The sequence below is a fragment of the Elephas maximus genome, chromosome 7, assembly GCF_024166365.1.
Source record: "Elephas maximus indicus isolate mEleMax1 chromosome 7, mEleMax1 primary haplotype, whole genome shotgun sequence".
In the NCBI taxonomy this organism is placed as follows: Eukaryota; Metazoa; Chordata; class Mammalia; order Proboscidea; family Elephantidae; genus Elephas; species Elephas maximus.
Window position 1 is genome coordinate 27,267,766 of NC_064825.1, and position 15,196 is coordinate 27,282,961.

Genomic DNA, 15,196 nt, shown 5'->3' on the forward strand with positions numbered 1-15,196 from the left:
TCTGGGAAGGGCAGAGAGAATAATAATTATGAGAGTACAAAAAAGGAGTTTGTGGGGTTGTCTAATGTTCCAGTTCTTGACCTGGTGGTGGTTACATGGGTGTGTTCACTTTGTGCTAAATTACTCAAATGAACACTTAAGATCTGTACACTTCTCTGAATGCTATGTTTCTATACAAAAATAAAAACAAGCAAAGGGGTGATTTATACCAAAAGAAGCAAGCTAATTTACTGTGCAAAACCCCAGGAACACCTGGGAATTAAAGGCTTCAGGTATTACAAAAGGAAACCATAAGTCAGGGAACTAAAAACAGGAAGAATGTTTAAAAGTAAGTATTTTCAACAGTTAGATGCCCCCACTCCCTGCCCCCACCTGAGATTCCTGTCCCATAATGTCATGCCCTGAGGATGGTAAAGGTTTACATGCTGCAGAAATCGAATCTTCTATACTCTAAATTCAGGGGTATTATTAGGCAGAGAAAGGAGGTCAGGGTGGAAGGCCATGGTAGAATGCCACAAGGAAACCAGGGTATTAAAAGAAAGTCTGTATCTTCAGTGGTAAGATCCCATATTCCCCAGGTCTGGCTCCACAATACCAACAGCCAAGCTTATGTCAAACTTGGAGGATCATTCTTTCAACAAGCTAAACTGTGAACTGCTTCAGGGAAAAGAGCTAAGATACTCAATCAAAAGTCTCCAATGAAAAGCCATCTTTTCCAATGAAGTTCAACAGTAACTAAGTCCTAGTCATAGACAGAACTTCCAATTAGCATTTTTGTGTCCCATTCAAATATGCAAGGAAATAGCAGAAAGCCTCCTAAATGTAACACAGATAACACCTCAAACAGCAAATGAAGGGAACCAAAGAAAACTTAAAAACAAACAAAAAAAACCCATAAATATTCAAAGATAATATTTTGCATCCATGAAACAACAGCAGGATGCTATGAAAAAGGAAAAAAAATCAGAAAAAAGAGAACAAGTTTTTAGAAACTACAATTTAATTGTCAAAATAAAAATTTACAAGAAAGGCTAGAAGGAAAAGTTGAGGAAATTCTCCAGAAATGAACAACAGGAGAGAACTGATAAGAAAACCAGAAGATCAATATAAATCAGTGTTTCTTGACCTTGTATTCATTATCATCTCCCTAAGGAGCCTTTTCAGATCTTTTTTGTCTACAGTAAACTGGTTTACCCTATGTGGAAGATAAAGAAACTAGTTACCTAATCCTGTGGAGGTAAACCATTTTTTTTTTCCTTTTGTGAGTACTCACAGCCTAAGTTTAACAAAAAAATTTAGCACCCTGAAAAAATGTAGAAAATTGGCACACTATTATAAAGTCTAATTTTATCAACCCATCTATTTACCTAGTGCAGAAGCTCTGCCGCTTGCTGGTGATTCAACTTCTTGTATAGCACTAAGTTCATGTTGGTTCAAGTCTAATCCACATTTAACTTTTGCTAGAGGTGGTTTTGAGGATCTCCTACCCAGTTCTTTGTCCAGATGTTCACCTATCAAGTCAAGGACAATGTTAGGCACAATAAAAATCTATTAACACACTACAAACTTTTCTTCAGTCAGCAAGACGCAGAAGTTAAAAGCAATGAAAAATCAGCAGAGTAATTACAATAAAATGTGACAAATAGCCTTACCACTTTGCTTGGTAGTAGTATCTTCTGAAAGCAGTTGATTGTCACTGGAGTTGTTCCTATCTGCATGATTAATGTCTTCCTGATCATCTGTTGCTACGTCTTGGATGTGAGGAAACCACTCTCTGAGCTGCTCCATCTTCTGAGTTTTTAAATCATTTTCAAATATAGGCTTACTTGCCTGAAAAAGTAGGGGTGGTGAGGAATGACACAGGATGAGGGATCATTTCAAGAATTCTTCATTAGATTTATATCACCCTTTCTTAAATTTGAACCTCAACCACATAAATAGTCCCACCAACCACACTACTGCAACTTTATCCATAGATTTAAAAAAAGGATGTGCTTCCAATACTCATTTGGTGGTATTTTCATTAAAAAGTATAACCACTCCCGATGGTGGACCTAAAAACTTAGCCTCTACTGTACCTGTTTGGGGTAATGGAAAAGTTTGGGGAATAGATGGTAGAGATGGTTGCCGAATATTGTCAATGTAATTAATGTCACTGAATTATATACTTAAAAATGGTTAAAATGACAAATTTTAGGTTATATATATTTACCACAATAAATATTGAAAAATCAAAAACTTGTCCTAAACCTAGTATTAAAACTAATATTTAGCTCATCTGAGCCATGTTACCTCTATCGCTTAATTCTTAGACATTCAACTTCAAAACATACCTGACTGTCTTTAAAGAAATCCTTCAAAGTCTCTTGATGTTTCTGTATCTGCTGTTGCAATGCTGCTTGTCTCTGGACAAGCAATTCTCCTTGGCCTTTTTGGCTATAATGTAGAGCTTCTCTTTGTAGATCCAACTGCTTCTGAAGTCCCGAGTTATCTTGCGTAGCCAAAACAGGCTGTGAAGAACTAGAAATATCCTGTAATTTGGGGGTCATAAAATTGTTTGAGGGAGCTTGATGTTCATTGTTGGATGAATACCATTCCCAATTTCTTTTAGGTTTAGTTTCAGCAAAAGGTAGTGGAATAAATGAATGCTCTGTCTCCTTGGGAAGAGACAAAGAGAAGACAGAGTGTTCAGAAGATTCACTTTTGTTCAACTTGCTTTGTTTGTTTAAAAGTAGTTCTTCCTGGGTTTTCTCACTAGAACACACTTTCCTTTTTAAGTCCAATAGTTCTTTAAGTGCTATCAAATTATCTTGTTGAGGCAGAACAGACTGGGATAAACTCAAAAGCCTACCATGTGTTCCTGGAATCTCAGGAAGATCTGAGGGAATAATGTTGTTACTTTTGGTTGGGAAAGGCTCTTGAATTCTTCCAGAGTCAGCAGCAGCCAATACTTCCTGGGGTAAGAACGAAGAGGTATTAACCTGCTCAGATGATACCCTTTTCTCCAACTTACTTAGTCTTTGTAAAAGCAATTCTTCTTGGACTTCCTGTGTTCTCCTTTGTACATCTAACCGCTCTTGAAGTGCCTTTAAATCACCATAGTGAGGTTGGATAAACTGCTCACAAGACACCTTCTCCTCAAATTTACATTGTCCAGGCAAAACCAATTCTTTCTGAGTTTTCTCACTAGAAGGAAGGACATTTGTCTGTGCATGTAAGTGTTCTTGAAGTGCAATCGAATTATCTTTTTGAGTTAATGCAGGCTCTGACAAATCTAAAAGCCTGTCAGGCAATCTTGGCATCTCAGAATAACTTGAGGAGACTGTACTATCACTCTTAGTTGGACAAGATTCTTGGATCCTCTTCAATTCAGCAAGAGGTGTTGAAGCAAGTGAATGCTGGGATACTACGGGTAAGAAGGATGAGGTACCAACTTGCTCGGGAGATATCCTTTCCTTCCATCCACTCTGTTTATATAAATGGAATTCTTCCTGAGCTTCCCGTCTAGACTGAATAATAGATTCCCTCTGTGTAGCTAACTGTTCTTGAAGAGACTTCAAATTACCCTGTTGAGGCTGGATAAGTTGTGATAGCCTCAAAAGTCTTTCCTGCAGTTGTGGTATCTGAAAATGGCTGGAAGGAATTTTACTATCACTCTCTATTGAGACAGGTTCCTGGACTGTACCAGACACAGCAGAAGGTAATGAAGTATATGAAAACTGTTCTAACTGGGGTATGAATGAAGAGGAGCCAGTTTGTTCAGAAGATGTATTTCCTTGGGCTTTCTGGGTAAGATGAAGAGCCTCTTTCCCTGTGTCTAGCCATTCTTGGTGTTCTTCCAAATTATCTTTTAAAGGTAATATATGTTGTGAAGGTCTCAGAAGTCTTTCTTGAAATTTTGGGATCATAGAATGGCTTAAAGGAATTGTACTGTCACTGTTGAGTGACATAAATTCCTGGGATCTTCCTGATTTGGCTACCTGAAATAGGGATGAAGAGGGGCCAGTCTGTTCAGAAGAAAATCTTTTGTCCAATTCATTGTGTTTATACACCAATCCTTGAGTTTCTTGTTTAGTGCCTTGTATTACGCTCTGCATGTGTGATTGTTCTGGGAGTGTTGTCAAATTTTCTTGCTGTGATAGGTTATGTTGTGGAAAACTGAGAGATTTGTCTTGAAATGTTGGGATTACCAAATGATCTGAAGGAATTAGACTCTCCTCAGATAAATAGTGTTTCTGAATTCTTCTAGGTTCAGCTTTAGCAGAAGCTTGTGAAGCAACTGAATCTTGAGCAACCGTTGTTAAGAACGAAGAACTCATCTGCCCAGACTTACTGACCTCCAAATCCCTTTGTCTATGTAAAAGCAATGCCGCCTGAGCATCATGCCTGGCCTGAAGAGCATCCCTCTGTACAGTCAGCTGTTCTTGGAGCAACTTTAAACTATCATGGAGAGGTAGGAAGTGCTGTAGGAAACTCACAGGCCTATCTTGAGATGCTGAGATCTCAGACTGGCTTGCGAGGACTCCTTTCTCACTCTTAGATGAATACTGCTGCTGGGTTTGTGTAGATTTCGTTTCAGCAGAAGGTAGTGAAGCAAATGTATGCTGAGCTACCTGAGATGGAAGAGTAGAGGATTCAGCTTTCTCAGAAGGTACGCTTCCATCAAATTCACTCTGTTTATACACACGTAATACTTCCTGGGCTTCCCGCCTAGCCTGAAGTCTGTCCCTCTGAACATTTAACTGCTCATGGAGAAATTTTAAATTATCTTGCTGAGATGAGTTAGGCTGTGAAAAACCCAAAAGCCTATCTTGAATTTGTGGGGTCACAGGATGGCCTGTATAAACTGTAGTGTCATTCTTGGTTAAAGAAGACTGCTGGGTTCTCCCTAATTCAGTTCTGGCAAACGGTAGTGAAGCAAATGAATGTGAAGCTACCAAAGGAAGAAATAAGGAGAGGTCAGTTTGCTCTTCCAATTCTTTCTGTTTCTGCAAAAGGAGTTGTTCCTGAGATTCCTGTCTTGCTCGGAGAACTTCCTTTTGTAGGTCCAACTGTTCTTGGAGAGCCTTCAAATTATCTTGCTGGACTGTGATATGCTCTGAGGATGGCAAAGGCCTATCCTGCATTTGACTGATTACAGAATGGTCTAAGGAAAATGTACTTTTGCTCTTCATTGAAAAGGGTTCCTGGATTCTTCCAGATTCACCTTTAGCAGGCAGAGAACTAAAAGAATGCTCAGCTACCAGTGGTAGAAACGAAGAGGATTCGGTCAGTTTAGAAGATATATTTTGACTGTTTTCTGAGAACATCTGCTGGGAGTCTAAAGTTTGAAAAGCTGTTGCCCTAGATGTTGGAGGTATTTCTCCAGTATCTTGAAATTTTAGTGGCCTATCATGTGACAAAGCCCTTGAAAATCTATGAGAATCTTCAGGAACCAATTTATAGTCTCTCTGCTGTGTTTTAGCTTGTGAGAATAACCTTAGATGTTCCAAAGACTGCTTGGCTAAAACATTTGAAGAGCTCAATGTTTCTGTTGTTTCCACCTGTCTCTGTGAAAAGAGATTCTGTCTTGGTACTTGCAAATGACTTTCTTCTAATCTGGAGATATGTATGGGTTGATGTTTGTTAGGGCTCAACTTGGGTCTCTGACTTTGATCCCAATGCTCTGATACAACAGTGGGCCTTTCAGGTTTCTGAGGTGGTACGGACATAACAGAGTCGGGAATCAATGATGTTGCTGATATGGATGGGTACCTTTCTTTTAACATGGTCTGATATTCATGCAATTGTTTCCTGGCAGCTTCGACAGACTGTCTGTGTAACCTACCAAAAACAAACATTGCTCTTTTATGATGAAAAGCAAAACACAAGCACCTTATTCTCAAGTGTCTATACATTAAACATAAAAAACATAAAAACTCTACGGTTGGCCATAGTCACGGTCATAACCATACTCAAAGAAACAACTCTTGTACTGCCAGGAGAAATCTATAAGCCACAGTCCTAAGGGAAACCCAATGAGATCCTCATACAAACTAAATAATAAATCCTGAAGATGTAGCCACACACGATCAAATATGAATTGTATCCTAGCTAATACCTGTTTCGTTCTAAAAGCTGATGTTGATAGTTACGAATCATCCGCCTATGACTATCTTCATCAGAAATTATGGTGCCTGATGCTGGAGCAATGCCAACCTAATAAAAGATAATACAACTAATTAAAAGGCAAATTCAGAAAGAAGTACTAAAGTATTTTATATAAACCGAAGTTCTAAAATTGTAAACTTCCATGTAACTTTGTTTCTCATAAAGAGACAGATACTTCTCATTATTAAGAAAGGAAGTAACCTGTTATTTTCCATTAGTGCCAAGTCTGAGAGCTCAACATACCCATTACATACAAATCCTGGCCATATATACTGGCACCCCACAGAAACTGAAAGATGAAGCCATTAGGTTGGTGCACACTTATACATACATTATTAAAAAAAAAAAATGACCAAGTAAGAATTTGACAGACATTTTACTTTTCTTTGAATGCTCAGGTTGCTCATATTTTTTATCTCCCTATGATCTATGAGAGATGAGATTTCCTGCATCCTACCTCAGTCTGTTGAGTTTTTTTTCTTTTCTCTTCTTCCAGCTGAGCCTTGAAATGGTCAGTTTCTAATCTTAACTTCTGTTGTTCAATTTGTTCAAGTAATTCCAACTGCTTTTGCTTCTGCTCTTCTATTTCCATTATCTAGGTAACAAAAATACTACTGATCTACTAACAGCAAATTCTCACGAATACAAGTTCACATGCATTGCAACAAAAAGAAACAGCTTTTATCACCAAAAGCACAATTACCCAAGAAGTAGTGATTTTTTTTCTCTGCTGTTGCTACTGCCAGAGAGAGGAAGGAAGCGAGAGGCGAGAAGAGGGGAAAGCAGAAAGAGGGAGAGAAATAAAACAAGGCAGAAGAGGAAGAAAAAATAAAAACATCAACTATTTCTACTTTCTGAGAGCTCAAGGAAACCCAAATCACCACTAAAGAAACACCTCTAAATAAATAGCAAATGATGCTCTGCCATATTCTGTGTCCACATCTTTGGTTTACATTGTTCTCAACGTAAATAATGACTACAGAAATTAAGTATCAAGGCCTTCCAAAACACGGACTTCTTAAGCACACCTATAAAGGGGCGCACTTACCTAGAGGCTAAAAAATAATACGATGAGCAACATTCTGTGTCTCTTCTGTCACGCATGGAACAGATGGGAAGAAAATGGCAACTGGCAGAAGGGTTACAGTCTAATATTACACACACACACACACAAAGGATCAAAGTACTATGAACACATGTCAGAGTAACTCAGAGTTTCATGAAGACAGGGACTAAGCTGCTGCTAAATTCAGCACCTAGTACAGAGCCTGATGCCAAGTAGGGACTTCATAAATGTTTACTGAATGAACAGAGAAAGGAATGCATGCAGTTGTATAAAGAAAAGCACTCCTATGAGAGAGATTTAAAAAATGATCTTGCTTTCAAAATACAAAAGTATCTCAACGTGATACTTTAGCATCCCTATCTCTAATCAGGAAACACTAGCAACAGCTGAGTTCTTGTTTAAACCTTCCTTACTTTCCCACACTTACAGGATCCACTGAATTTGGGTGTTTACAGTTCTGTAGTATCTCCAGAACTGTACTATCAATATGGTAGTCACTAGCTACATGTGACTATTTAAATTTAAATTAATCCAAATTAAATAAAATTTAAAATTCAATTCCTCAGTCACACTAGTAACATTTCAAGTAGTGGATAAGCTCACGGGGCTGGTGGCTACCACACTGGACATATATTTGGGGATTTTCATCCGCATAGAAAGTTCTATTGGACAATATTACTCTAGAATATCAATTAGAAAACACTAATCTGAGAAGAAATACTAACTGATAGAATTTTCACTGCCCAAGTATATTTTGTAAAACCTAACTATGACTATAAACTGACTGGCTTAATAATAATTAGCCTCTTACTTAGTAATAATTACCAATTGTATAAAAACTTTTATTGACAGTAGATAAGACCACTGAGTTTCTGTTAAGGGTGATGAAAATCGTTGGAAATGGACAGTAGTGATTGTTGCACAAGATGGGGTATGTAATCGATGTTACTGAATTATACATTTAAAAATGGTTAAAACAGCAAATGTTTCGTTATATATTTTCATTACAATGTTAAAGAGACCAAAATTATAGTTAAGGAGGTTTAATTTTTTTTAAGTTTTCAAAAAACTTTTAGGATTATAAAGTCTAGCTATTTAACATAAAATAAAGGTACTCATTTATTCAACAAATTTTTATTGAGCACTATGTATAAAGCAATGTGCCAGAAACTAAATTGAACTAAAAAAGGGCAGTTTCTTCCTTTTAAAAAACTTACACATCTTATAGGGAAGATACTCCTGGTGGTGTAAAGGGTTAACTCATCCAGCTGCTAACTGAAAAGTCAGAGGTTTGAGCCCCCCAAGAGGCACTTCAGAAGGAAGGCCTGGCAATCTACTTCCAAAAAATCAGCCATTGAAAATCCTGTGGGGCACAGTTCTACTGACAGATGGTGCCGCCATGAATCAGAACTGACCCAACGGCAACTGGTTAGGATATACACAAAAGTATAAAATACAAGTATAAAAAAGCAGAACGCAGTAAGTATCAAGTGGCTTATACAAGCAAAGAATGAAGTGCTATCGGTTAAATGTTTGTGTAAGACATGGTAGAAGAGGTGGTATCAAAAGCAGCCAGACATTAAGACAAATTTCATTGGTCAAACAAAATTATAGTATGTAAGGGAAGAAGGAAACCTTTAAAATTAAAATTCCAAATTACCTGTTTCTGCCTTGCTGACATTCTAATTCTGGCTGCTGCTTCTTGAGGATGAAGTAGAATTGACTTCTGAGCTACAGTCGTGATAGGTTGGATCTCATTTACTTCTAAGAGAATCCCCCAAACAGAAATGAGTTTCAACAATTTAGAATTTTGATACCACTATAATGTCCTTTCATTTATTTATTACATGCAATTTTATTAGAAAAAAATCTGTGAAAAATCAAGCAGGTTTAATTTGAGGATGTGATAAAAAGAAATACCTTGTTGCTTTTCAGAGTCTGTACTGCATGAAAGTGGCTTATCTTCAATAGTAAGTGATCCTGACTCAACTGTTTGTGCATCACTTTCAAGAACTGTAAAAGATACTCTTGTTATTATGAACATATCATCATTGTCTGGAAACCTGGCTGGTGTAGTTGTTAAGAGCTACAGCTGCAAACCAAAAGGTCGACAGTTCAAAGCCACCAGACACTCCTTGAAAACTCTATGGGGCAGTTCTATTCTGTCCTATAGGGTCACTATGAGTTGGAATAGACTTGACGGCAACGAGTTTGGTTTTGGTTTTTGGTACTACTGTCAAGCTTAGATCTAAAGCAAACAGTGAAACGAAAATCGGCATTCAGATTAACAATTTAATTCTGGTCTACCTGAAAGTCTTAGTTAGTCACGATCCAGTCACTTTCCTGATGACCAGGTGTATTATCCATTAAACCCAAGACCTAATCAATCCAAGAAGACAGATAGAAAATTGAAAGTGTAAACAAAAAGTAAAATGTGCAGAAGCGCTGATTAAAAAGGTATGTCCATAGGGTTTCAAACACAACAGAAAAGGATATTACTTTGATCGTATCAGAGTAGCCAGAAACTCCTGTGTGACTTATTCATTCACTCACTCATTCATTCTGCACCTACTTACATGCAAGATACCGAAGACGCTGAGGTAAATAAGAAAAGGCGTCAAAGAGGTTTTATAGTGTTGTATGAGTGACTGAATCATTATATAACTATCCCAGAAAAATTATAAAATTAGAAATTGTAATAAACATTATATAAGGAAAAAAAAGGGGGTTATACAATAGAGTATAACAGGGGAATCTGAATTAGATCAGTGGGTCAGGTGAGATTTCTCTGAAGAAATGACATATAAGCAGACCTGTGAAAGGTAAAGAGGAATCAGGCAGGTAAAGGATATGGGCGTATGTAGGAGACCTTTGCAGAAAGACAGATCAGCAAGTATGAAGACCCTGTTAGGATAAAAAAAACATGACCCATTCAAGGAGCTAAAAGGTCTATGTATATAGGGTGCAGTCAAAAAGGCAGAGAATGAAGCAAGATGAGGCTGGAGAAAGCCTAATCATACAGGATCTTTTTCAACGAACTTGGATATGGATTAAACGTGAAAGACCTCCTTCCCTCCCTCCCCTTCTGCCTTCCAACAACCATATTCTCTCTCCTACTTTTCTAGCTACTTTTTTTTTTATTACCTTTGCTGTTTCTTCTTTCTCTAGCCATTTAGCCTAGAAATATACACTTGGTATATTTATATTTAAGGTGATGACATTAGAGGAGATCAAATACAGAGAGAAGAGATAGGAAGAAGGAGCTCTGGGGTGAATGCTTAGTGATTGTAGAAATGAGGATAAACAGCAAAGGAAACCATGAAGGAGGAGCCAGTGAGGTAGGAAAACCAAGACACAATGGTCTCAAGAGGCCAGATGAGGAAAATATTTCAAGAAGGCTTCCTATTATACTTAGGACAAAAGCCAAAATCCAAATATGGACAAGTCACTGCCTTCTTTCAGAAGGCTGGTAGTAAAACATTTCCTCACAAATTCAATTATATCTTTAAATCTAAAAGAGAAAATTTTAAGGAAAAAAGCAAAACAGAGATATATCACCATCATTCCATTTGCTTGTATATAATTCAAAAAGCAGATATTGTAAATTCTGATATTTAATAGGTTATTTAAAACAAGTTCTTTAAAATGAACAAAGAAACCAAATATCTGGTGGAATATGAAACAAAACAGAAAACACTCAAAAGCCACTAATACGTTCATATTCTTTGATTCAGGAATTCTCGTTTTTAAGGGTTCATCCTAAGGAAATAATTAAAGATGTGGAAAAAGACTTCACTAAAAGAATGCTTACTACAGATAAGAAATAACAAGAAAAATAAGAGAATTGATTAATTTTGGTTCATCAATTACACAAGAATTAATATGTATTATCAACAATGATAATACATTGAAAGTCATCTGGAAAAAGATTCAGTACGTTTTCCTGGGATTTGTTGCCTTTAATTGGTAGGATTATGGACTTTAACATTTTTTCTTCCTTTTGACCTCTAGTCCTTTATTTTTCAGGAATGAGCATATTTTTAAACAATTTTAAGGAGGGTTTGTGTGCTATAAAATAAGGCTATTGGAGAGAATCACCTTGTTCCTGCCCAGCGGATAATGCTTGCTCTTCACTGGCAATCGTTCCTGATTCCATGGTAAGTGCTTTACTCTCAGCTTCACTAACAGTCGTAATCATTTCACTTTCATCCTCAGACACGGATTTAATTGTCCAGAGAGATTTTTGGCTTCGGATCTTATTTAATAATTTTTTAAAAAGAATTTTTGAAGGGATCTGTTGGGTCTTCGTTGCCAAGGGAACTAAAAGGAAAAAAAAATTGTTCAGCATCTATTACAGATCAGGTAAATTGTTCTATATTTATACTTAGTTACTTCTACAACTGCTATTTAAAACAAAAACACAACTTTATTTTTCTCAATATTTACAATTTAACAATGTATACAACAATGCTACTTGATTCAGTTCCAATTTTAAAACCAGAAATAATTTTTTCAACAAGTTCAAGTAGTAAAGGTGTCAAAATCCAACTATTTTCCGATACAAATTTAAAGCTTAAAAAAAAAATTACCAGGTTTCTGGAGCCATGGAGGCTGAATGAACCCCTGAAACTATTGCCCTGCAATAATCTTAAACCAAAAAATATCCCCTGAAGTCTTTTTAAAACCAAACAATAGTTCAGCTTAACTAGTAGAGAATGTCGGCCTTGAGCATTTGCGCTCTTCTAAAATCTATCTAAATGGTATCAAACTGACAATGGCAACTCAAATAATTACACAGAAAATTTAGGGAACAGCGAGTTTATGTTAAAGGGGGAGGAACAACTTGGAAAATGAGGGTGAGACTGGTTGTACAAATCAAAGAATGTAACCAATGTCGCTGACTCGTACATGTAAAAATTGAATTGGTGTATGTTCTGCTGTGTATATTCTCAACAACAACAAAATATATTATTTAAAAAAAAAGCTTATCAGAAAGATGCTAGGTCAGCTTGCTAAACGAAGTCAGGATGTATACCTACTAATTAATTTGTGGGCAAGATTAGTATCTGAAATATGTGTTTTAAGGTTCTATATTCTCTGCTACAGAAGGGTCCCAAATATGGCTCTGTACTTCCTAGTAGCCTAAAGAGGAAAACATCACTAGTTATAAATGTAAAAGCAAACTCATTGCCCCCAAATTATTTCTGGTACTATTCGAGGAAAATTTCTTCCACCTATCTTCATGAAGAGATCCCATTAAAAAAAAAAAAAAATTTAAGTTGTTTCTAAGAACATTCTTCCATCTAGGCTGATATATGCAATGTTAAAAATCAGTACAACATAAAATGGTTAAGTGCTTGGCTGCTAACCAAAAGGTTAAAGGGCCTTGGAAGAAAGGTGTGGTGATCTACTTTCAAAAAATTAACAACTGAAAACCTTATGGAGCACAGTTCTACTCTGGCACACATCGAGTCATCATGAGTCAGAATCGATTCCGTGGCAACTGGTTTGATTTTTAGTTAACAGGACAAAATAGTGTTGCAAGTACATAGTCTGCTGGTTTCATCAAGGAATAAAATTTAAGAATACCTACAGAGATTGTTTTTAACTTTTTGAGTTATAACTCAAAACTTAAATGTTTTCAATATGCATAAAGCATAAATGCTTTCAATGAATTCTATCCATCAATCCACCTACCTAAAACAGCACCCAGATCATTATATGGAACATTTCCAGCACCTAGAAGGTTCCTTCATGCCGCCTCTCAGTCAATACTTCCCTTCAAGATAACCACTATTCTAACCTCTAGTGCCATAGATTAGTTTTGCCTGTTTTTATCTTTTTTAAACTTCATATAAACAAGAATCATACACTTTTGTGCCTGGTTTCTTCCATTCATCACTGGTATTTAAGAAATAAGTTAGTCACTAATATTTAAAAATAAGGATGTAAGAACAAAGGAATTCCTAGCTCCTAATAATCAAAAGACCTGGAAACACCAAGCTAGCAATCCCAAATGGGATCAGCTGGAACTGAGGAGTAACTACCCCTTTAGTGCCAAGATATAGAGAAACAAAAACCCTCATACCCTCATACATTGTTGGTGTGAATGTAAAATGGCATGGCAATTTTGGAAACAGTTTGGCAGTTTTTTAATAAGTTATACATAAATTCCAACTCATAGTGGCCCTATAGGACAGAGAAGAACTGCCCCATAGGGTTTCCAAGGAGCTGCTGATGGATTTGAACCGCCAACCTTTCGGTTAGCAGACGGACACTTAACTACTACGCCACCAGGGCTCCACACATAAATTTACCATACAACTCAGTAATTCTACTCCTACTTATCTACTCAACCAAAATGAAAATACACATCCACACTTACATGTGAATATTCACAGAATTATCCATAACAGCAAATATATAGAAAAAATGCAAATGTTCAACTGGTGAATGGATAAGTAAAATGTGATAGATAGCTCTACACGGAAATACTATTCAGCAATAAAGAGGATACTGATACATGCTATAATACTGATGAACTTCAAAGTGCTCATCCAGATACAAATGACTACATAGTATATAATTCCATTCATTGGAAATTCTAGAAAAGGCAAAACCAGGGTGACTGAGAGCAGATTACTGGTTGTCAGTGGCCAAGGATTGAGGAAGGAGACTAACTACCAAGGGGCCTGAAGGATCTTCTTATGATGATAGAAATGCTCTATATGTTGGCTGTAAAAAAAAAAAACACCGTCGCTGTCAAGTCAATTCTGACTCAAAGCAGAACTGCCCCATAGGGTTTCCAAGGAGCGTCTGGTGTATTCGAACTGCCGACCTTTTGGTTAGCAGCCATAGCTCTTAACCAGTACACTACCAGGGTTTCCACAATATCTTGACTGTGGTGGATTTTTACTCTAAGTAAATTATATCTAAATAATTTCCGTTTAAACAAAGTGTAGAATTTATTCTGAGGGCCCATTAAAGTCTTTCAAAGAGACAGCAAGGAGAACAAGATTTGAGTTTCATTTGATAGGTCATTCTAGCTGCACAGCAGAATCAGACCACAAGAAAATAAATTAGGTTGTTGAAGCAATCCAGGGAGAAACAATGAGGTTTTGAAGGAAGACAATAGTAGCAGGCACAGGGAAAAAAGGTCAGAATGAAGGATTTTGTTATTAACGAGATGTAGAGGTAAAAGAGAAAAAGATGTTAAAAGTAACTCCTATTGTTCTGGCTTGAGGACTGCAGGTTGTGGTACCATTCACTAAGATAAGGAAGACAGGAAGAGCTTTAAGCAGGCATGAGAAAATGATACATTTATTGTTGGACACTCTGGGAAAGACAGCCAAATAAAAAAGTTCAGAATGGTGAAGATATACAGACGAGTGACGGAGGGATTTAAGCTTGGGCTATTCATTATACACGAAGTACCTAGCAGTGACTGAACACAGTAAGATCTCTCTGATGATTTGATGAAAGTCTGAAAAAAATCAAAGGAATTCAGAATTGAGCACCTAACTTAAATAACCTCAAAATCATCAGACTGTATGTACCTATGAATAAAAAAAGCTTTGAGTCCTATGTATATGAAAAGGACCTTTAATGATGGAAATTTGAAAATGCTGTTTCCTCCTTCCACCACTCCTAATAGTTATTAGTCATTGTACTTAAATTAGACCTGATTTTCCTAACTGTTGGCTGATGATTAGCGTTTTCTCCCTGTGAAATACTGCCAACTTGGAAGGGCTTTTTTACCGTCTGTTTCACCAGGGCAGATTTTTTCAGCTTCTGTCACTTGTAGATTCTCAGCTTCATTTAAATCTTCTTGATCCGCTGAAAGGTCCAGTTCCTGATCCTGGGTCTGATCAACCACCGTGGGCAAAGGCTCTGGTTCAAGGTGCAAAATCAAGTCCCCTTTCACCTCTCAATAAAAAAAAAAAAAAAAGACAGAGACATGTTTCTATTCCAAAATGATTA

At 36.9% G+C, this 15,196-nt stretch overlaps 1 protein-coding gene across 1 annotated transcript in view; it reads right to left on the reverse strand.

Annotated features, from left to right (window-relative positions):
- The window catches only part of CEP295 (centrosomal protein 295), a 54,336-nt gene that overhangs the window by 13,803 nt on the left and 25,337 nt on the right, over window positions 1-15,196 (reverse strand). Inside the window, exons 9-17 of the mRNA XM_049889507.1 lie at window positions 14,975-15,142; window positions 11,315-11,536; window positions 9,137-9,229; window positions 8,877-8,980; window positions 6,608-6,745; window positions 6,101-6,198; window positions 2,334-5,823; window positions 1,653-1,830; window positions 1,368-1,511 (exon numbers count right to left, since the gene is read on the reverse strand). Of these exons, the coding sequence (XP_049745464.1) occupies window positions 1,368-1,511; window positions 1,653-1,830; window positions 2,334-5,823; window positions 6,101-6,198; window positions 6,608-6,745; window positions 8,877-8,980; window positions 9,137-9,229; window positions 11,315-11,536; window positions 14,975-15,142 (4,635 nt within the window). The remainder of the gene's footprint in view (window positions 1-1,367; window positions 1,512-1,652; window positions 1,831-2,333; window positions 5,824-6,100; window positions 6,199-6,607; window positions 6,746-8,876; window positions 8,981-9,136; window positions 9,230-11,314; window positions 11,537-14,974; window positions 15,143-15,196) is intronic.